The sequence below is a fragment of the Netta rufina genome, assembly GCF_964035555.1.
Source record: "Netta rufina genome assembly, chromosome: 2".
Classification (NCBI taxonomy): Eukaryota; Metazoa; Chordata; class Aves; order Anseriformes; family Anatidae; genus Netta; species Netta rufina.
In genome coordinates, this window is record NC_140124.1 from 42607153 (window position 1) to 42628848 (window position 21696).

Sequence of the window (21696 nt, forward strand, 5' to 3'; positions counted from 1 at the left end):
ATTATGTAAAATACATTTCTGAGTAGTAGGAGTTAAATTGCAAGATTCATCGTCTGTGCAGGGGCAAAGGACTTGACTCCTGTCTAACTATCGGTAAGAGAATCCTGGAAAATATACATCAATCAGAGTGTCATTTACCCAGCATAGTATAAGGTAAATAAACATACTTAATGCAATATTGTCTAACTTTGCAATAGGACACCATGTCTTAAGTTCACTAGGACCAAGTCATTGACAAATCAAAATAAATAGGTGAGGTGTTAAACTTAGATTGCAGCTCATCAGGCAAATCAGCTTTTTTTTTTTTTTTTTTTTTTTTTTTTTTTTTTTTCTTCCAGAGGTCATAAGTGAGTTTCTAATTTGGGGTTCATGGGTAGGAGATTATGTATTTTTTTCCAAAATTATTATAGACAGGCTTCAGGTAATATGAGATAATGAACTGAATCCTACTTAAGAGCAATATAAATAGCAAAGTCGTCATTAAAGTAGTATGAAAGACAATGGGGAGGCAACTGAACACCTTCAGAGCATGAGTGACACAATGGTTTTAGCAGAGGCTGAGCTGCCTTTTTGGCTGCAGTGCACTGTGTGAGTTGGAAAGTATGGAAATTTGTTTCTAGGAAAACTAAAAGGTAGGGAGCTATAAAAATCTCACCTCATAATGGCAGAAGTGTGAGAAATGGGTTTTTATATCAGCCTGTGATAGTTCTGGTTAGGATCGTATTTTGTGCAAATAAAAGTAGGTACTATGTATCTCATGCAATGCTCTGAAGGCAGAGACCGTAGTGACTAGAGTCTGTATTTGCGACCCAAGATGAAGGGCAAATCAAATCACCATTGGCAGATAAAATGCATGATGGAAAGTTCTGCAGCAGCTCTATGGTGGACAGACCAATAACAATTCGGTTCCAGCAATATTTAGCTTTAGCAAATGCTGTGCTGTCCATGAGCAAACTTAATTAAGAGAAAGCTGAGGCCAGCTTACACAGCACCGTGCAGCACTCTGATAGTTTGCACAGTGAGAAGAAATCCTGAGCATATATAAACTGTGAACTTCTTTTAAAGTTCATGTTTTTAATTAAAACTGTACTTCTAAGTAATACTTTGCTGTGGAGCTGATACAGGTACTTATGACAAACAGTTTCCTCCGATACTTTTCTTTTTCTCTTCATAGGTCATAGTTTTTAGAAACTTGCTTGTTTGTAATTTTTTTTTGAAAAAAAATTGGTAGAACAAATGTTAACCTGTGCCTTGTTTGAGAAGTAACTGCACAAAGCACTTCAGTGATGGTACAGCAAGCCTGGGTGCCTGAGTCACATCTCTCTTTTCTGATTAAATGATCCCATGTAATGGGCCTTGTGGAGGAAATTCTTTTCTTTGGGTCATTGTAAAGCTCAGATGTGCTCAAATTTGCTTATGCAAATAAGAATGAAATGCTTTTGAAAATCATTGTGAAATTGCTTTTCTTCAGAATAGCACTTAGAAATGCTTCATGTGCACAACCAGTGTCTTTTCAGAAAGCATCCTTGTCATTGGCGACAGGGTGTTGACCTGACCTGTTGACAATCAAGCTTATGCAGAAAATGCATGCTGCAGTTTTAGTTTTAGATATAATGCTTCATGGATTGGGCTTAATTATTGTTGTACAATAGTTGCCTAATTATGCAAAGGCCTAATATCCTGCAGCGCTGTAGAAAAGCCAAGTGACTAATAAATTTTGAACCGTTGTAGTGTAAGAGTTGGTTAGGGTTGGGTATAGAAGAAAGCCAATTTATGAAATGTAGTCAGCACTCTGTCTAAAAAGGCACAGTGACTACCATGAAGTAGATGTAGCAGGGTTGAAGAGAAATTTAATATCTCAGGATGTTAAATCTTGACATATTGAAGCCTTGGAAAGGCCATCAGACAACACCCATGTTCTTTTGAAGGTCCCTAAGACAAAAGAGAGCCCAGAATACCCCAGTGTCTTCTGCTCTGCAGTACTTTCCCTGTGAAGTCTTGGTGTTCAGACATGGTCTCGGTTGAAGCTGGTGCTTCAGGCAGGGCCTGCTGCAAAGAGCATTGGAAGGACTCAAGACAAGACAGCTGGCATCGTTTTTACCAGTTTACTTCTGTTGGATTATCAGTACTTTGGGCACTAATAAAATCCATGTAAATTTTAGGCTCTCTGAACAGTCTTGTAAGCCTTTTGGTGTGCTGCTCGACAAGAAAGTGAAACTAGCCAGAGATCAATAGTTAACTGGCCATTGATTTAGCTGTCTGCACTGTTAAAAATGTGCCCACACAAAGGGAAGTAAATAAGCCAGTAAAAAGTCAAAGGGAACCCTGGCAGCTGCACTTGATTCATTCTGTTCACCTCGTGTTACTGCAATAATGGCTCAAAAGATGTTGTTAGCAGTTTGGAAGGACTCTATGGTCTGGACCATTGCTGTATGTTCTTTTGTGTTTCCTGTGGGTTTGTTAGCTTGTTTGCTTCTTCTTTTTATAAAAGAAATTATAATATGACAATCCTTGAAAACAGAGCTACTATCACTTAATTTAAATCAGCATACCTTCATTGATTCACAGGCACTATATGGATGTACACTGGAAGGATCCCAGTCCCCATGCCTCCCTCCCAAGCCCACTGGGCTTCCTGCCATTGCTTTCTGGTGCTGGGAGGTGGTGGAATTAGGGTGACTTTCTTCTAACTCTCACACCACTAGCCCATATTCTATCACACCACTAGCCCATATTCCATCCTATCTAACTGTGGTAACTAAACTAGGAGCCTTCTGTCATGCTTGGATAGGTCAGTGAAGAGAGAACTTCTCCAAGAGTTGATTGCAGATTTTAGGTGTTAGATCTGTAGTTAGACACTTGAATTATAAATTCAGTAGTAAATTCTCTGTTTGAAAGTCAGACATCTTTCACATATATGCAAAAGTATGCTACAAAAACTCTAAGGAATAAATGGGAGAAAAATAAAAAACTGGAAAAAATATTATCTTTAAATTCTTTTATTTTGGTGTATAAATCCAGGCAAATGCATATCAAATCAACTTTCAAGAGAATGTCTATTTCAGACGTTCTGGAAAGTTCTCATGAGCTGCAGTACTAAAAAAAGTAAATGTTATATAATAAAACAATATGAGGGGAGATTGAATGTGAATCTATTGAGAGAGAATGTTTCATTTAAGCCCAGTGGCTTGCACAGAATCCAGTCTAGAAATAATGTAATAAATAGAAGATGAGACTGATGCTACAATACAACTAGTTTTCAAAGTACTGAGCAAACACTGGAAAATTTTTGGAATGGCATATAAATGTTTCCATATAAATGATCTAGTTTCATATAAATGGTTCCACATAAATGACTTTTTTCCATAAAGAGTGTAACTATTTTTATGTTAAGTTCAATCCAGATCTTTAAAGGAGAGAAGTGACACATATCACCTGAAGATCTGGGCACTGGCCATTATGCAGAGATGAACTAGTGTAGGGGAAATACTAATTGGGTGTGATTTGAACTTGGGTCTAAAATGTTCGGAAAGACGTGACCATGCTTCTAAAATGAGCTGTAATATTGATCTGCATCAATATTAATATGATGAAGTCTCAATTTATTAAAGACCAGAAAAAGCATATGATCTGTTAATATAAATATTGAGTGCCTCTTTAAAAAGAGCCCTTCAGAATCTCTCACAGATCCACATACAAAGTTATATTCATATGCGTTCCCGGAATAATTTTGGAAGATAGGAAAGGAACGGTTTGAACTAATAATCTGTGCTTAAATTCCTAGAGCAAGCTGCTCCAAGTAACTTAGGTTGAATAAAAAGTATTGGTATACGGGGTTCCTGAATAACCCAAACAGACTTAGTTTCCAGTCCTACTGAGATTACAGAAGGTTTCAGTTCCTTCTGGGGAGAAATAACACAGCCAAAACCTGCCAGCCCCTCCCTATGTGTCTTTAAAGAATGCATTACTAAATGTCCTACGTAAAGAAGGCTCAGCCTCTTCTTGCACCAGCAGAAACTGTTCTTTCAGCTTTTCATGCAGTGCTTCCAAAGATTATCTCAAGATGGGAGGGAAAATCCCATCTGAGCATTGTCCTTTCTTTCAGGAGTGGCTGGGAGGGTCCAGCAAAGCAAACGGCAACTTTGAGTTGCAGCACGCCCTCCGCTGGGTTTTATACATTTCAAATGATGTTCGTGTAGTGTGTTTCAAAGCCTCTGCATTATAAACTTCTTCTGCCTCCTTGGCACGGACCTTGGGAGCTGAGTGACTGACTCAGTTCTTGCTAAAAGGCAGTGACAAAGTTTCTGGCTGTTTCCCCAGTACAACAGCTCCTGACTGCTGAATTCCAGAGCCTTACAGCAAGACGCCTGCTGCTGAATGCTGGAAATGCTCTGATGCTGGGACTGAGTCAAAACCTTGGTTTTAACCTTCTGTTGGTTTGCAGTATTCACACTTTTAAACCTTTCTAGATGTGTTTTTGGCCAATGTTAGTGTCCATCATGCACACCCCCAGCCAGAATGGCTTAACGACATGGGCTTGCAGTTAGTGTCCCTGAAGCTAACATGACAGAGCAGCTACGGTATTTGGGCTATGAAGATGGGGAAACAGGCTGGGGTGGGAGCAAAAGGATCTGCAAAGAGCCCTGCGGCTGTCTGGAGAGGAGCTTTAATTGGGTTCATTTCCTTTTTTTCTTCCTTGGCAACCCATTTTGTGGCACTCTGTACGCATGCAGACTGGCACACGCCAGGACCCAGAAAGAACTCAGTCTGCAGTGTGAGTCTAAGTCTGGCTTTCAGAGTGTTGGGGCCACTGGGATGAATTCACCTCCATTTCTGTGGGGCTGTAGTGCACGTGCAAGCTGTGCTTTGGAGGTATCACCCTTCCTGGACTGTCAAGCACAAGATCTGGGGAAAAATGAAACTCAGTGAGGACAGCTGAGAGGAGGCTTTTGACTGTACCGTGAGACTGCGCTTGCACATTTACATGCCTTGAGAATGATGCTCTTGGAGCTGGCACATGCAGCAGTCTCCAGAGCCCCCTTCCCTACCCCCACCTTCAAAAAGCAGCAGCTGGGCTTGGCTTTGCACCCATTAATTAGTGGTGGTTAGTGCATGGGGTCTGGGAAAAGGAGAGGAGCTGTGCTGCTGCCTCCTCCAAGCCCCCTTCTCACCTGGGGGTTATTGTGTGCCTTGGCAGGACATGGCGGGATCGTCTGGTGTGTCATTCCCCTCTGGTGTCCCCAGTGTGGTAGGACAGGGACTATAAAGCCCATGTGGCACAGGGGGCTTTGCAGTGCTTTGCTGATTGCCTTACTGCAGTGAATGTGGGGTGTCCAAACCTGCTGGACGTGTGTGGGGGTGGTGTGTGGCTTTCTGCTGCTTGACCCCTTCTACTCCTATCTGGAATATGGGAGGCATAAGAGGAAAATGTAGTTCTGAAGGGATGGTGAGCTTCACATGAATGACTTTAAGCTCTTTCTCTTGAAAGTATGGGCTGATATTGATGGCTGGCCAGCTTGGGGTTGAACATGAGAATAAATGGGATTTTAGCATCTCAAGGTGGAAAAGCAGTGTTTTTTGATGTTTGGTGACAAGCCCCAGGAAGAATTAAATGAAAGAGGGAGAGTTTTGGCACACTGTGTGGGTCCAGACACCACAGTCCCCACCAGTCCTGCAGCTTTGGGATGTGAACCTTTCCTGAAGACAGAAACTTGACTGTAAACTAGCTTGGATGATGAAAGGTGAGCAATTTGCAGGATGCTTACATTTATTTTTCTGGTTAGGCTCATCTGGTCTGCAAACAGGCACATTTGAACAGTAAAACACCTTTCCCCTTTTAAAGTGAGAAGCTTCACAGCCAAACTGGGGATGGGAAGTGTGTATGGCACATCAGAGCTTGGGAAGCTGGGATGTAAAGGTTCAGGTGAAATGAGCACCTCTGAGCTGCAGAGGAAAAAGTAGTGAGGAGCCCTTGTGCTAGAAAACATGGCCCCATGTGGGGAGTGGGGCCAAGGCTAAGAAATGTGCCTTGTGAGGAGGGTACGTGGCTGTGGGGTCTTGTGTGAGGCACTGCTGGTTTCCCATGTGTTGGCAGGGGCACGCTGCTCTGTACAGCTCCTATAATACGTGCTCACCTCCAAGCATAACACGCTTCACAAAGCTTCATCGCTTGGGGAAGGCTTTTTATCTTGTTTTACTTTGTGGTGTGAGATATGGCTTCTTTGGGGTTATATTTCTCTTTAAAGGAAAGGGGTATTTCTCTAAATGTTATATTTGTATAGTAAGGAAAAATAACATGGATTTTTTTTTCCCTTTCTTTGAAAACACTGCTGCATTGTGGAGGTAGCATGAGTGGCCTCATCTGTCTCTCTCTCTGCTTGCAGCCCTTGTTTATCACATTGATAAAAGATAGGATTGGTAAATCCTTGTGAGAGAGTGATGTGGCCTGCTAGTCTTTCATTCTTCCTCAGAGTGTAGCTAAACTTTCCATGGATATTTAAAACAACGGCATTTAATCTCTAACACAGTTAAAAGGCTTATGTGTTCTTACTCCAGAAGTGAGACACATTGGCGGCAGCTCTTATTTATTTTATTTGTTTGCCACAGCTTGAAAACTGAGTAGTCAAAAGTTCTCATTTTAATATTCTGCTGGAATGAATTGCTTCAGTGAAAGCAAAGGATGTTGTGCAGTTACTGAGGCATAACGCGGCTCTTTCCATCTTAGTCTGTCCTTTTGGCTGTGGGGATCTCATCTGCATAATACTGCTAGATTTTTTTTTTCCTTAATATTGACAAGAGATGTCAGTCCCTGAGCACCAATTGGTTGATTCATCAAAGTCTTTAACCAGTCAACGGGTAGAGGTTTGCATAATATTAATTGCCTCTATTGCTCAAATTGCCTGAGCCCCTCCTGCTGGCTGCAGGCCTGGCAGGGCCCCACCAAGTCTATGGGGAGTGCGCTTGGCTGTGCTGGTGCGAGCCTACAGGAGGCAGGAGAGACAGAGGGACAACAGGCTGGGGCTACTCTTTGTTCTAATTCGAATTAATTGCAGCTAATGCTTTGTAGGCTTTGGCATGGTGGAAAGAAAAATTAAAAGTCAGCCCACGCTTGTGCTGCATCCCCAGTGCTCCTGTGAGGGAACCCATTTGGGAGTTTCTGATGCTCAGCCATCCTCCGGCTCGAGGTGCAGGCAGACTGGTGTAAATCAAATGTACAGTGATCATTATTTACTAAAAATTCCCTGTTTCTCAGTAACTAATCAGTGAATTGCTCAATCGCCGTAGCATAATTCCTTCCTGTGCAACGCGTTGCTGGAGCTGCCAACTTTGGGGCCCTCTTCCCCCAGACCTGCTCCAGTTGCATCAGCTTGTTGATTTCAAGTTACCAAGCGTATAGGAAATTCAGGTTCATATTTCTGGGAGCAAGTGGGAAAGAAGGGATGAGCTGAGCCCAAATCTGGAACAGAGGAGGGAGCACTCCCTCAAAAGCTGCCTGGACGTGATCCTGGGCAAGCTGCTCTAGGTGTCCCTGCTTGAGTGGGTCTTGGACCAGATGGCCTCCAGAGGATCCTTCCAACCCCGACCATTCAGTGATTTTGTGATTCTGTGATTTTCAAAGTACTTAGGAACAATGAAGACATTTCCTCATCTCCTATATCTTTCCATGTTTCCCTCTTGTGGCCTGTGCAGGGAAAAAAAAAAAAAAAAAAAAAAAAGTTACAGGCAATAAATCTTAAAACAGTTTGCACACAAAAAAGGGGAAAGATGAAGAAAAAAAAACAAAGGAAAATGTTTAGTCTTTTTCCTCCCTTCTCTCACTTCCCTCCTTTCCTTCCTTTCTTTCCCTTCCCTTCTTTCCTTTCCTCCTTCCTCCTTTCCTTCCTTTCCTTCCAATTTTTTCCCCCCTCCTAAAGCTAAAAAATGTAATCAAAATCTCGTATTCCTCTTTTCTTGCCTGCTTTCCCCCCAGTACCGTTTACATGATTTCCCTTACATTGTCAATACTGTACCCATTCCAACCCCTCACTAATATCTTTTGGTTATTGGAGAGGAACTAGCTTTCTGATCTGCATGAATGTAAATTAAAGTAAAAAAGAAAGGAGGATGACTGCAGGGAGAGAGGATTGGAAAGGGAAAGAACGTTTTTCTTTGGGGATTTTGGGGTTGTAACTCCTCAATTAGCAGTAACTTTGCTGTTTGTGTGTGTGGTTTTCCTGTCCTCTGCACCTTACTATAAGGCATGGTAATAATTGGGTATATTTTTACGGACAGCAGCTTGACAATGTGCCTACATTGCCTACATTTATTTCTGTTTTGTGAAGTAGCAGTGAATTCAACCTGCATGGTAATGGGTAGTTTCTAGGGGTAATGGGTCTGGAGATGCAAAGGTAGGATGCAATGGGCATTAAGCAGTATGTCCAAAGGCAAATAGTTGCAGCTCTTAGGTCAGAATCCAAATTATGCAGTAGAAAAGCATTACATGCCTCCTGATTTTGGAGCTTTTCTTCTCATCCAAAAGGGCTAAAATATCCCTTGAGCCTGGCATAGGTGAAGCTGAAAACTTTATTTGGCTTCTGATCCTAGTATTTTGCTAAGCTGGACTTTGTTTAGTCATCCATGTCCCTGTAAAGGATGGGGTTGTGAATCACAGCTTGAAACTCGGATTTCTGCTTTGCTTTTCAAAGCTTTGAATGTGTAAGGCAGAGACAGAGCAGACATCTTGGTTCTGTGCTGTCTTCATACATCTTCCAAAAATGGGACCTGCGATTCGTTGTGTTTGACAAGACACGTCTGCGCTGATTTTAATGGGATGTAATTTGAAACCAGTTTAGTTAAACTGGGGCAGATGGCTGCAGGACTGTGTGTGATTTGCTCAGCGTAAGGTTGTGGTGCTGCTGCAAGGTTGTTTGTCTGGTTTTAGGACACCCCCTAGCAAAAAAAAAGATAATGCTATCGTCATATGCATCTCAGTGTTGAACTAGTACAAATTCATTTTGCCCATTAAAACGTGTAAGAAACAAAATCCAAAAATCTGTCTCAGAAGACTTTGTTAGGTAATGTATTATCTGGCTTACTGCATAGCATAGAAATTGCATATCATATTTTTGGTTATTAAGCATTAGAGAAAATTAAGTCATCATGTCTGATCTAAATGAGGCTTGTACTGACAGGTGATCAGATAGTAAGTAAAGCTGCTACCAGTGAATATGGCGCTGGAGCCATGAAAATTTGCAAGGTCTTAGCTAAATTGATTTAGCGTAATCAGGACCTGTTTGTCTGTAGACAAGGTTTTCATTTACTGTTTTAATACACTTATTTTGCATACTGCACCAATGCCTCATTTCTCTTCAGTTGTTCGGTTGGCAAGAACAGAATTGGAGTGTTCTGAAACTGAACCTGAAAGCACAGCCTGAACAACCTGAAAGCACATTCAAAAATAGAATGCAAAAGCTGTCTTCAAATTTATTTTCTCAATTAGTCATATTGAAAACTTTACTTTATAACAATTTAAATTTGATCTGAGAATGAAGATGTGACCTGTGTTACCAGTACTTTTAGCTTGAACTGCAGAACTTCCTGCTCCCAATTAGGTCTTCTTGCATATTACCTACCGAGACATTTTTGATGGGGGAAAAAAGAAGGAAAAAAATACTGGGGAAAATGTTCTGTGTTTTCAACCAACCTTACTCATAATGAACAGGTTGAATGGGAAGTCTGCAGGCTGGGAAGCACATCTGCTGAAAACATGTGTTGAATTTTATTTCTTTATTTATGTTAACAGTGAGCACATTTGTGGAAATCATGTTTTCTTCACAATCTGTTTGTTAAATTAGGACACAAACCCAAGAACACTTGTGCATGAGAGTAATTTTCTATAAATGAGTAGTGTCACTGAGTTCACTAAGAGCAGTCACGCAAAATGTTAAGCACATGCATGAGAGTTTGTAGAAATGTTGCAAATATGTTGTCATCATGAACAAATTTCCTATCTTCAATTGTGATGCAGCTATAATTTTTTGGCTTGGTCTCCTTTTGAGAAGCCCTCATTTTATAAGCCATGAACTGTTCCACTTTGCTAAGCCTAACTGAGGATATTTCTCTTATTTTGTCACAGCAACAAGAGCAAGATCCCACAAATCTATACATCTCAAATTTACCCGTTTCCATGGATGAACAGGAACTGGAGAATATGCTGAAACCTTTTGGACATGTCATTTCCACCAGAATATTAAGAGATGCTAATGGAGTCAGCAGAGGAGTTGGCTTTGCCAGGTAAAACCCTTACTCTTACTTGATTTATGCATATTTTTTTGACTTTGGTCCTTTGCAAACGCTGTCTACTCTGTAACACTGAAGCCTCATAGCTATCGAAAATGCAGAGCAGCACCTTTATCAGATTGTACGTCTGTTCTTTCTACTGAGCTGAGGAATACTGGTGCAGAAGGATGTTCATTTCATTGCTCCAGAAATTAGTTCACTGAATGTATGTATATAGAAATAAAAATAGCTACGAATAGTGAGCTATCCATGCAGTATCAAGCTTGGATAATAATAAATGTCCTACAGCAAAAAGAACACACTTGGTGAAGAAACTGTTTAAATGTCTCGCAAATATTTTGCAACAAGAAAAAGTAAATTTAGCAGTTGGAAGAGCAAGGGGGAGGAACTATAACTGAAAAAACACAGCTTCTTTGAAAGCTGCAAGGAACTCAAACCTATGAGAAGAGGTTAAGAAGAAATATTTGCATATAACAAGCCCTGTCAGAGTAGTTTAGACAAAATGGGCAACATATTATTACCATGTAGCTCGTTGTCAGTACAGAAAGACAAGTTTCCATGTTTACTCTCAGGGAATATTTACATAGATTCTCCACAGCTTGAAACATTCTTAAATCAAACAGTTTTCTTTTGAAAAGCCAAGGAATGGAGAGCTATATATAGAAAGGTATTGAAAAAGCAAATAAGGAGAAGAGAAATCTGTAACTGTGCTGTAAATCAGTCTTCTGCTTCAAAAGAAAGCTCAAAAATAATAATGATTAAAAAAAAAAATCCCAAATAGTTGTTTCTACAGAATATTCATACATTGTGCTTTGTAGTGGAGGCAAAATGAGTTAGTCATCATTTGAGTTTCTTTGAAATACACCATATCTTGGCATATCATGGCACTCATGCTAGTGTCATAACACCACTGAGTGAAATAGGGTACTGGATGATAAAAAGGCAGCTTGCAAGATAAGTGACATTGTAGTGTTACCTTTGTCCTTGATGTGAAAGATCATCATGCACAAACAATGTTAAGATAATACTGTCTGAATTCAAATAGAAAAAGGCAAAACATTTATGCTGAAAGATGACACGCTGTTCTTTATGCATTCTTGCAGATAATAACATGAATTTTTCTAGCTCACTAAATATAGATTGGTATAACTCATGGGTAAACTTGCATTTTAAAAATTGACTTTGTTTGTGAAAATGTATTGAATTATGTCGCATATTCCAAAAAGCTTTTGTGATCTAACGTAAAGGTTGTGTAAATCACCATGCAAACAACAGAGGGGTAAAAACTTGGCTGCATTGAACTATACCACTGATTTCGCATTGACCTGAGGGAGGCCAGAATTAATACAGAAATTCATAACCACAGTTGAACACTGACTCTTGTCTTTGCAGAATTACCAGTACAAGCTGTAATTACATGACCACCTGATCTTCTTTTTGTAATAGGGTGCTATTCAGTATCATTGTATTGCATGTCACTCAAAAGAGATGAATTTGTTTAGCTTTGCTTGGAGTCATGAGGATTTTTTTCTAGTGTACCTACATTGTGAGCAAACGCTGATTGGGTATAAGCAGGGTACATCTAGGGGGTGGCAGCTGCATTTCAGACCAGTTAAGATTTCAGAAGACTTCTTTTTAAGATTTTCAGGATCAGCAACCCATGTGGTGATCCTGGCTATTATATTTTCTGACTGGGACCCTTTTATCAGTGTAGCTGCGTCCTTGTGGAAATGCCTCATGCTGCTTACTTAGCACAGCTCTTAACTGAGCTACAGAAGTGCAGGACAAGAAGTTAACTTTGCAGACATTAAAACCCAGCAATTTTGGAATTTAATGTTTCACAATTATTAATTAACTACTGTGAAGATTAAAAATCACTTTTTGATTCTGTCTAATTATGTGAATGGTCAATCTCAAAATAAGTATATTCAAAAAGCAATCGGAAGTAAAGGCTTACTGTAGACAACTATTGTCACATTTTTTTCCTAAACGAATATGATTAGGAGTTTCATAATGCTGCAGGTGGCTACTTAATCATTTATAACCTGGGTAACTTCAAATGTTCTTGGATCACACTCTTAGATCTTGGATCCGAGAAATGTCTGGTCACATTAAAGTTCATCCTCTTTAAAAGTATGCACATACAAAACTAGCTCTCTTTTTGAAGCTGTTAAATTATTTCCTCTTTTGCACCCCTCAAAAGCAGCTGAACAGATTTTCCTGAAATTTTCCAGAATGTTTCATTGTGGCTTGAACCCAACTTTGCCTAGGTACACCCTGGGGGAGATTTTGGGGAGGAGAGTTACGAGCAAGGGGCCAGAGAAGGGTAGCTTTGGACTCCAGCTGTGGCTCCACAGAAATCCATTCAGTTGAAAGGGAATTGCTGTAACCTCTGGACACCCACCTCTGCCTCGCAGCTCGCCCCTGCTTTGTATTTCAGAGCCTGTGCTACCTGGCTCCAGACTGCCAGTGGGAGCTGGCTTTCAGCAGGGTTTGTCTTGCTGCTGGCAGCTGACAGCATGGGTTTCTGCCGACACCGGCAAGCAGAAGCTGGGACTGACACAGCCGGTCACACAGTAGAGAGACAAATGAGGAGGAGGGGCAAGAAATACTAATGAGCAGGGAATATGGAAAAAGGAGGAGGTGCAGATGAGAAGCTTTGTGTTCAGTCTGTCATAAGATTGCTTGTAGAAAGAGGGAATGATGCGGTGTTACTCTCACACAGGGATTTCATCACAAGACTTAAAACTGTAGGTGTTTCTCTTAAATCCCTGTTGCTGAGAGTCATTCAATGACTTCAGCATCTGATCTTTCATTTAGAAAGTGTAAGTGGATTCCTCAGAGCTTAAAATGAAAGCATAGTCCTTAATCCTCAAAAGAAGCAAAGGAAAAAAAATTCCAAAGCAACTGGATTTGAAGGCTTTTTTTTCTGAGATACAATTTTAAAGCGGCTCTGTCATCTTTTATGATTTTGGTTTTGCAAACTGACCATTAGCAAAGTTGTTGGTGAGAGTAAAAAGGAGATCCGAGGCTGTAAGTAAGAGAGAAGGTCTTGGAGGAAAGCTGGAGTTACTGGGTTTGAGAATGCACCAAAAGTGTGGAGAAAAATACTTAAATTCATCCTGAAGATGTGCTGTCACTACAAAGGTGACTCTGTGTGCCAAAAGACCTGACTTAACAAAGGCCTGTAAAGGGTGAGTGCCAGGTTTTGAGTGGGAGAAAATCTAACACAAAGTGGAGCCAAAGCAGTGGTGATTTTTGCTAAATGAAAGGGGAAATATTTAAAGGGAGATTTCTGCAGATCAGTGGTGACGCTGCTTTGGAGGCAGAGAAGTGTCAGCAGCACCAGGGGATAGGGAACATCCAGGTAGTTTAAGGATGCATTTGTGAAGAAGGGAAATGCTTTGTTCTTTCTTATTCAAGGGTTTAATTGAAGGCAGTTGAAAAGGTGTTATAAAAGGTGCTATAAATTTAACTTGAACAAATCCATCATCTGGGACAGTAGTGCAGGCTCAGATATGATGAGGATCATTCCTACTTTCAGTCAGAAGAATGATCTGTCAAATCCTACATCTTCCCCAGGAAATTGCTTTATAATTGGATATCTCAGATGAAACTGGAAATCCCAAACATGCCCCAAAGACTGTGTGTGATATCTGTATAATATTCCAATGCCTGCAGTGATAAATTTTCATTGAAAAGCCTCCCTGGAAGGGGTTCACAGCAGCACTACAGAGTGCTGGAAACTTCTGTAGAATGAGAATGTGTCTCCAAAATCTTCAGATTTCCATCTGGTATTGCAACCCAGATCAATTTTTGGTAAACCTAGTGCATCCCTGAGATTATTGCCAGGCTTGAGGCTGCACTTCCAGGGAGATGCAAATTCCAGAGTGGGACAGGTGAGGCAGGATCCCAGAACAAATATCAGTGGGTAGCCATAACATGAAAACACGCATGAAGCCCTTAAAGGTGAAGGAGGAGGAACAAAGAAGGTTAGGAGCCATAAGGTAATATGGTTTAGCAATTTTCATTACCTAAGCCCTAGGTACTGTGAAGAGAACTCTTTGGGACACAGAGAAGGGGACAGGGAAACAATGGGATATACCTTGGGGAGGGACTTACTGGTACCACTAAATCAATGAAATAAAAATTAGGGTTTAGAGCCGCCCAGTAAAATGCCATTCAAGTATTATTTAAGTATCCCCCCTACAGAGATAGCGATATTAATAATACCATACTTACATGTACCACAGTCAACTGAACAGTGGAGCGAGCATTTTATAGGTCCTTTTAAAGCTGAAGTGCAAAGAAAGAATTAGAAACCACTAACTTTTTTATTTTGTTTACTGTCTTGTAACTTAAAACGACCTTGCAAGATTCACCCCCCAAGCGACGTTTTACAACAAAGTCATAGGCCTCTGAAAACAGAAATTTATGATGGAAATGCTGACAGTCAGACAGTCAAGTATTGCACTGCTGGCGGGCACCAGTATAATGCTTAACCTGAGACTACAAAGACAGTAGCATAAATCAGCCGGGGTCTAGGTGGAAATGGCTGTGTGTTCATACTATTCTTTTTCCAGTAATGTGAGAAAATTTGTCCAACATAAACGGTCATAAAAGCTGGTTACGATGCCATTCCCACGGAAAGACCCAAGTCAAGAGATTCGCAATTACTTGTCCCTATCATCTCAGAGCAAAAGGAAATGTTGAGGAAATACTTGTGTCCCTTTGAGAAAGTGCAGGGGATCTATAATGGGGCATTTATCCATCTTGCGGTGTTTGGAGTTTAGGCTCTATCCTTGTCTTTTTCCCTACCTTATGCTCTTGGTGGAGCTTCCAGTGGGATGCATTTCTCTGCCTGGACATGTTTTTTATTAAACTTATCTCCTGCTTATCTGCACTTTATATGTCTTAAATGTTGTTTCCAAAGACTAAATTTGACTCAGCAACTGAAAGAGAGTGACAGAAAATGGGAAACAAGGATTTGAGCCCTCATGGGGTCATTAATTCTATATATAGCATTTTCACGTGGATTTCAGTAGAAATGGATTGGTTCCAGTTTCCACTCAAGCAAAATGAAAGAGCCAAGCCTTTAATTTGTGTATTCTTTTCCTCAAAGGAAGCTGCGCGTCTTCCAGGATTTTTTTTCCAGGATAAAATAGGTGTCATTTAGTTACATCAGATTCCTTCTGAAATAAGCAGGTTTTTCTGTGTAGTGGAAGCGCCGTAGCTCTGTCCGGGGAAACTGGTTCAGGCAGCTCAGAAAGGTCCCCTGGGTACAACAAATGCTACAGGATGGCCCAAACCCTCGGAGATTGTAACCTGTCCTCGCTGAGGTGCTTTCTGCAGATCTCGTATATCCATCCGTGATAGCAGACAACCTCCCGTTGTTCATGCAAACAGGAATGAACGTGAAAAATACACAAGCAAGACACGCTTAGAAAAGACATTATTTTTGAGCAATGAGGACATCTTGTCAAAATGATTATCTTTTCCTACACTGTAACTGACAAGGGGAACATTATTTTTCATCACAAAACAGTTTTAAACCCCAAAGTGCAAGCATCTAGAAGCAATCGCTTACCGGTAAGCGATAAGCTGGGGACATAAGACACCTGAATCAGTTACAGGGGAAAAGAAAATCTCAGGTTGTGGCCATATCAGACTTTTAGGATGCCTGGAATTAAATCAGCAAAATAAATTCAAGAAGTTATTGAACATAGCACCGTAGAAGAATGACAAGTGTGCTATTAGGAGGACTGGGTGCTAAGAAGCCTCATACTAATCAAAGCTATTTTGTAACTTTAGACTGTTAAGACCATATAATTTTCTCTGAGCTCTTTTATATAACGGACAGTTGATGTAGTCCTGGTTACCTAATGTTGAGATAATACTTGTCTTTTACTAAAATACAACTTTCAGAAGCGATTTGAAGATAAAGATGAAAAAATAAGAAAAAGCCACCTCTTTTTTAAGTATGTATGCCAGTGGGTCATCTTCCCTGTAGTTAAATATTTCTGCCTGATTTCTCTTCTACATTTATCTGATTCTTGTCGCAACTTTCTCAACCAGATTAAAGAACTACTTAGTACCCACAAAGATACTTACGCACCTTTGTCAGGCTGCCCCTCTAGTCATTTATTTTTTTTTAATAGTCTAAAGAAATTGAGTTCTCCACTGTGTATTCTAGCTGTGGCCTCAGTTCTTCAGACTTCACTGCAAAATACTGGAACTACCTTCCTACTATAATCTTTGCAAAATGCCTTAAATAGTGAAGAAGCATTATTCCTGATTTTATTAATAAAATAATAATATTTGTATGTTGATCATAACCTAAGTGTGGTAATAATAATCTTTAATCTTTAAATGTTTGCTTGCAATATAAAAAATACAGGCCTGTTTCTCGTTTACATTATTATTATTAAGCAAAGAGACTATAGGGTATATGTAAACCAAACCCACATTTTACTACTAACTGGTAATTACATGGTACTGAATGTTTCACATATAATAATTATGTAATCATCATGTTATTCTTTGTGTATAAATTTTATTATGTTGTTTCTTGACACTGCCTCAGTCTTTATAACATTTAGAAATTTTTAGAAATTTTCTTTTCTTTTTTTTTTTTTTTTTCCCATGGTGAAGGTTACCTAGTACTTATAACAACACATAATAACTACTTTGGAACCACTAGAGTCTTTGGAGAGAATAATACACATTTTAAAAATTATCTTTAAAAGTATTTAACAACAAGAGGTGAACCTCAGATGTTTTTGTTTCTATTTGCCTAACATTAATCATATTTTTTTTTTGTCATTGTTGTCTTACTAGTCTTACTGAATCATCATAAATTTTGTAAGCTACATCTTGAAAAATGATAATAACAGTCTTCAGATTTTTTAAATGAACTCCGTTTCCAGTGGGATGAAATATAGTCAGTCTAGTTACTTTTAGTTTCGTGCATAGACACAACTGGAAATAAATTTTCACATTTATCTTATTTTGGGGGGGGGGGTGGTAGTTATCATTACATTTAAAAATATCAGAAAAATCTTGTCTATGGCTTTATTTTTTTTTCTGCAATGCATTTCTAGACTCAAAATAGTGCTCAGATATATTGTATCTCCAAGGTGTATCTGAACATGAATTATTATCTGAGATTCTCTTTGGATCAACACCAAAAGCATACTGTTGAAGAGTTTGAAAATAATGCATTGTGAATGATCTGATCAGAAGCAGATTTTTATTACCATGTAAAGCTGACGTCCTCACCTTTCCAGCAGGAGCTGAATAGTTGTACCTTTCAACAGAAATTTTGGAAGCATCTAATATTTTTACCTATCTCCCAGAATGTAATTTGCCACTTTTTGTTCCATCAATTGTGAAATAATAAAAAAAAAAATCACTGAAAAATGGATTGAAGAGTGCTCTTCCCCCGAGTTTACCTGTGTTCTGCTGACATTAGAAAACCCGTCCCCTGGAGCCCAGCTTTTAACATGTTGTATTGCTGTTAGCGTTCTTAAATAGCAGGCTCAGCCATTTAACATTTTAAAACGCTTCTGTCCCAGACAACGGGAATAAACTCATGAGAAAAACATATTTTGTCCGGGTGCAGCCGGAGGGGAGGTCTACCCCCAGCGGACCCACTGCAGAAGGAAGGCACACGGGGACTCAGGTGGCAGAGACAGGGGACGGATGCAGTTGTTACTCAGCAACGCATCTGAAGGGAGCACGTATCGGCGGCTTTGTGTGCTGTGCTGCCTTTTCAAACTGAGTCGGTAATGCTAGTGTCGGTTTCAAGTGAAGCGTGTGCCAGATTACAGATAGCTAGCAATGGTATTTGAGAGCCGTTAATTGTGAAACTTGAGAAGAAAATGTGCGCCTTCTTTTTCAGGCTGCTTTTCGAGTGATGGCCTTTTTATCCCAGAACACTGTGGGTTTCACTTTTATTCTCTTCCCACATAAAATGCACAAAGTGCACTGAGTCTCTTTCACTTGGCAGCTTATATATTGCATTCTTCGCAGGGACTGCTTTGGCTTGTTAAAATGTGCCCCATGTATTAAAATGAAATTGTCACTGCTGTGTGGTGCAACATAACATGGTTTGACACTAAGCGCCTGCAGCTACAGAAAACAGACTTTTATTGCATGTATTCTTCCCGAGACAAGAGTCTCTAAAGGCAGACATTCGCTTAGTTAAATCTGAATGAAGCCAAAGTGAACAATCTAAGTTGCTGTCTGCGCGCCTGTAGAAACAGCCCAGCCCACACGATATGCAGGGAAAACAGAGATAGATCCCAGAAGCGACAATTTTTAATGATTTCAGCTGAAATAAACTGACAGAAGACTTTGGTTGGAGTGTTGATCAGGGTTTTTCAGAGAGGGTGTTGGGGGTAGTGGTCATTTTGGTCCCTCTTACCCTGGCAGACAAACCACTGCTCTAAACTCTCTGTTGAGACCGTAACCTGTGAGTTAGGCATATTACTTTTCCCCAAAAGCATGTGATAGGAAGAATGGCAGATAAATTTATTTTTTTAAAAATCTCGATCAGGGAGAAGTAAGGAATATTTGTCAGTGGTGTTACTTTGCAGGGAGTACCTGGAGGTAAGAAGTAATGCATTGGAGGAATATCGAACCTAGCTTTTAAACATCTTTTTAGTAAGAAAAAAAATAAATAAAAAGAGTATTTTTTTTCTAGCTTATAATTTTCTATTTCTCTCTTTCCTCTCTTCAGACTTTTTTATACCCAGTCTGTAGCAGAGCCAGTGAACCACTGTGGCATGCAGTCAGTTTTTAAGACCTGAACAAACTGCGAATTCCCTGATGTGAGATATAGCCATGGTTAGGATTTGACCAGTAACTTTGTGCTCTTTGACTGTTTGCTCAATAATGTATGTACTAGTTCACTGTTAGTGCTCTAATGACTCAATGCTGAAAGTTATCTTCAGGTCATAAAAGATGAACCAGCCAAGATTACATGCGAATTACCATCTTCAAACAGAATTTGGCTTTTTGTAATAGACATACATACTGCTTATGTTTAGTTTTGCCCTACTGTCCATCTTTGCACGTTTGTTTTTTTTTTTTCCAACATTGATATCTCTAATAATTAAATAATAATAATTAATGTTACTTAATCCTCTGGGTTCTTCTCCAAATCCTGTATTTTTTTCATGCCATTTGAAGTTGTTATGGGTGCATGAGGAATCTAGAAACAATTCTAGATTATTATGCTATTCCAGGCAGCAGATGAGAGCATAAAGAACGTCCTTGTTCGGGGAGAAACCCTGGAGCCAGGAGGGAGCTGCTCACTGACACTGCAACAGCTCGCACACAGCCGGGAACACAGCTGCATGCTTTGAGGGTGGCAGGTCCTCCTTGCAAGCCACGCTGTACTGTAACGAGCTCAACCAGTTTCTCTGCAGAAGTCAGCAAGAACAGCTTTGAAGATTTCTCTCAGCATCTGTGCTTGTCCTTTTTTTTTTTTTCTTCCTTCTCTATTCCTTTTTGTTTTTGCTGACTGAGCACTTTCGTAACAGTTTAGTAACACATATTGCCTCTACCCTCATCCCACCCTCTTCTCTTTTCCAGAATGGAGTCTACAGAAAAATGTGAAGTAGTAATTCAACATTTTAATGGCAAATATCTGAAAACCCCACCTGGTCTACCAGGTAAGTGTAGCCATCGTTATGATATTTAAAATTTACCGAAGAGTTTAGAATGAAGAAATGCTGGAGTGTGTGTTGAGAGGGACTCACATCACTGGTTGCTGAGAGGGCATACGGTTTGCCTGGTTGAAGCCAATCATTTTTGACCCGTAACAATTTCTTCTCTGCCCAAGTTTGTATTATTCAAACATTTATGTTTGACGGTTGTAAATTTAAGTACACATAAAAATCATATTGTCTTGCTGTTTCTCCCTTTTTTAATGTGCATATTGTGTGTGACTTTTTCCAATTTGAGCAAAGAACACACAGGTAAATGCCAGTGCTTTTCTAACAGCCTAGGAATATAACTAGACCAGCAACTGGTCTATATAATAGGTTATAAAATGGCCAGAATTTCACGTTGTTGTAGCTTTCTGTTCTTTACAGTTATTAGTATCAACAGCAGCAGCTTTTAATACTAACTGAGGATATTTCAAATATGAAGTGATTTTATACCATTTGTACTTGCAATGGCTTAATGAAACCCTGACATTTTCTGATGATATCCATCAAATATGTGTGGTATGTCCCTGCCATGTCAAAAACACAGTCCTAGCCTGTATCTTGTTTTTGAAATCTTCAGCTGTCATGTTTATGGTCATCAGCTGTGCAAGGTTTAGTGATCAGGTGCCTGAATCTTACGGCGTGACAGGACCTCCCTGAGGCCACAGATCTGTGAAGACTTCTCCCTCAAATTGTTTAAAGAGCTACTTGGAGTTCCTAGCATTAAATGAGCATAAAATCGTTGCACGAACTATGTCCTAAGTAATTCTCTACTTTTTTTTTTTTTTAATTTTCATTATACTATTTCCTTTTTTGGTTACTTTCATTAAATTCCTTCTTATTCCTCGTCTGGTTCTTTATGCAGAAGATACACTAAATTCTCTAATTAAAAGAGAGCCATCTGCACAACTACTGTGTACAGTAATTGTATGCTGCAATGTACATATAAATTTTAGTCAAATCACCTTCATGAAAGAGTATAAAACTTTTAGTGCAAGCTGGAAGACTCAATTTTATGGCCCTCTTTTTCAAAAGAAGTCACTGACAGATTTTCTTAATACCAGCTAATGTATGTTATTTGTGTGAAGTGCAACAGACTCAGGCTGCATAGAACAAAGAGTAAAGCAGCACAGGTGGAGGAGACCTTAAACCGTTGGCATGCTTTTTCTGTGTGCATACATTAGGTCACAATAGTAATCTGTTTAATATCATAGCAACACCCAATGGAAAGAGTGTGAATAGCAAGGATTTGGGAAGAGCAGCTTCATCATTAGAATCCTGCATGCTCCATGGTCACATTCCCAGTTGTGTTAGAGAGGACAGATACTGTGAGCCAGAAATAAAGCAGAATATTTTTACAGTGCCAGAAACAAAAAGAACTACATGATAAAGAATGAAAGCTAGAAGTTGAAAGCAATTATTTTATTTTATTTTACTTTATTATGTTTTAGTTTTACTTTTTTTTAAAATGATCTTTCAGTCAGGAATATGCTGGGTGTTCAACAAAAGTGATGTAGGACATCAAAATAGGAGTCAAGACAGAGTACTTATTCACATTCCAAAAGATACAGTGAAATTTGATTTTAATGGTTATAAGTTTCTCTGATATGTTTTTCTCTTGATTGCTGTGCTCACACGGTATTTAGTTGCAAGGATGACCTGGGAAGTGACTATTTTAAGTGTTCATTTACCTGAGTGCCAT

At 39.7% G+C, this 21696-nt stretch overlaps 1 protein-coding gene across 4 annotated transcripts in view; it reads left to right on the forward strand.

The window, feature by feature from the left end:
* RBMS3 (RNA binding motif single stranded interacting protein 3) overlaps positions 1-21696 on the forward strand; it is a gene marked incomplete at its 3' end in the record, with an annotated part of 439432 nt that overhangs the window by 277870 nt on the left and 139866 nt on the right. For all 4 annotated transcript variants that reach the window (XM_084281840.1, XM_084281842.1, XM_084281841.1 and 1 more), the window contains exons 5-6: positions 10115-10272; positions 19876-19955. In XM_084281840.1, coding sequence (XP_084137966.1) covers positions 10115-10272; positions 19876-19955 — 238 coding nt within the window. The remainder of the gene's footprint in view (positions 1-10114; positions 10273-19875; positions 19956-21696) is intronic.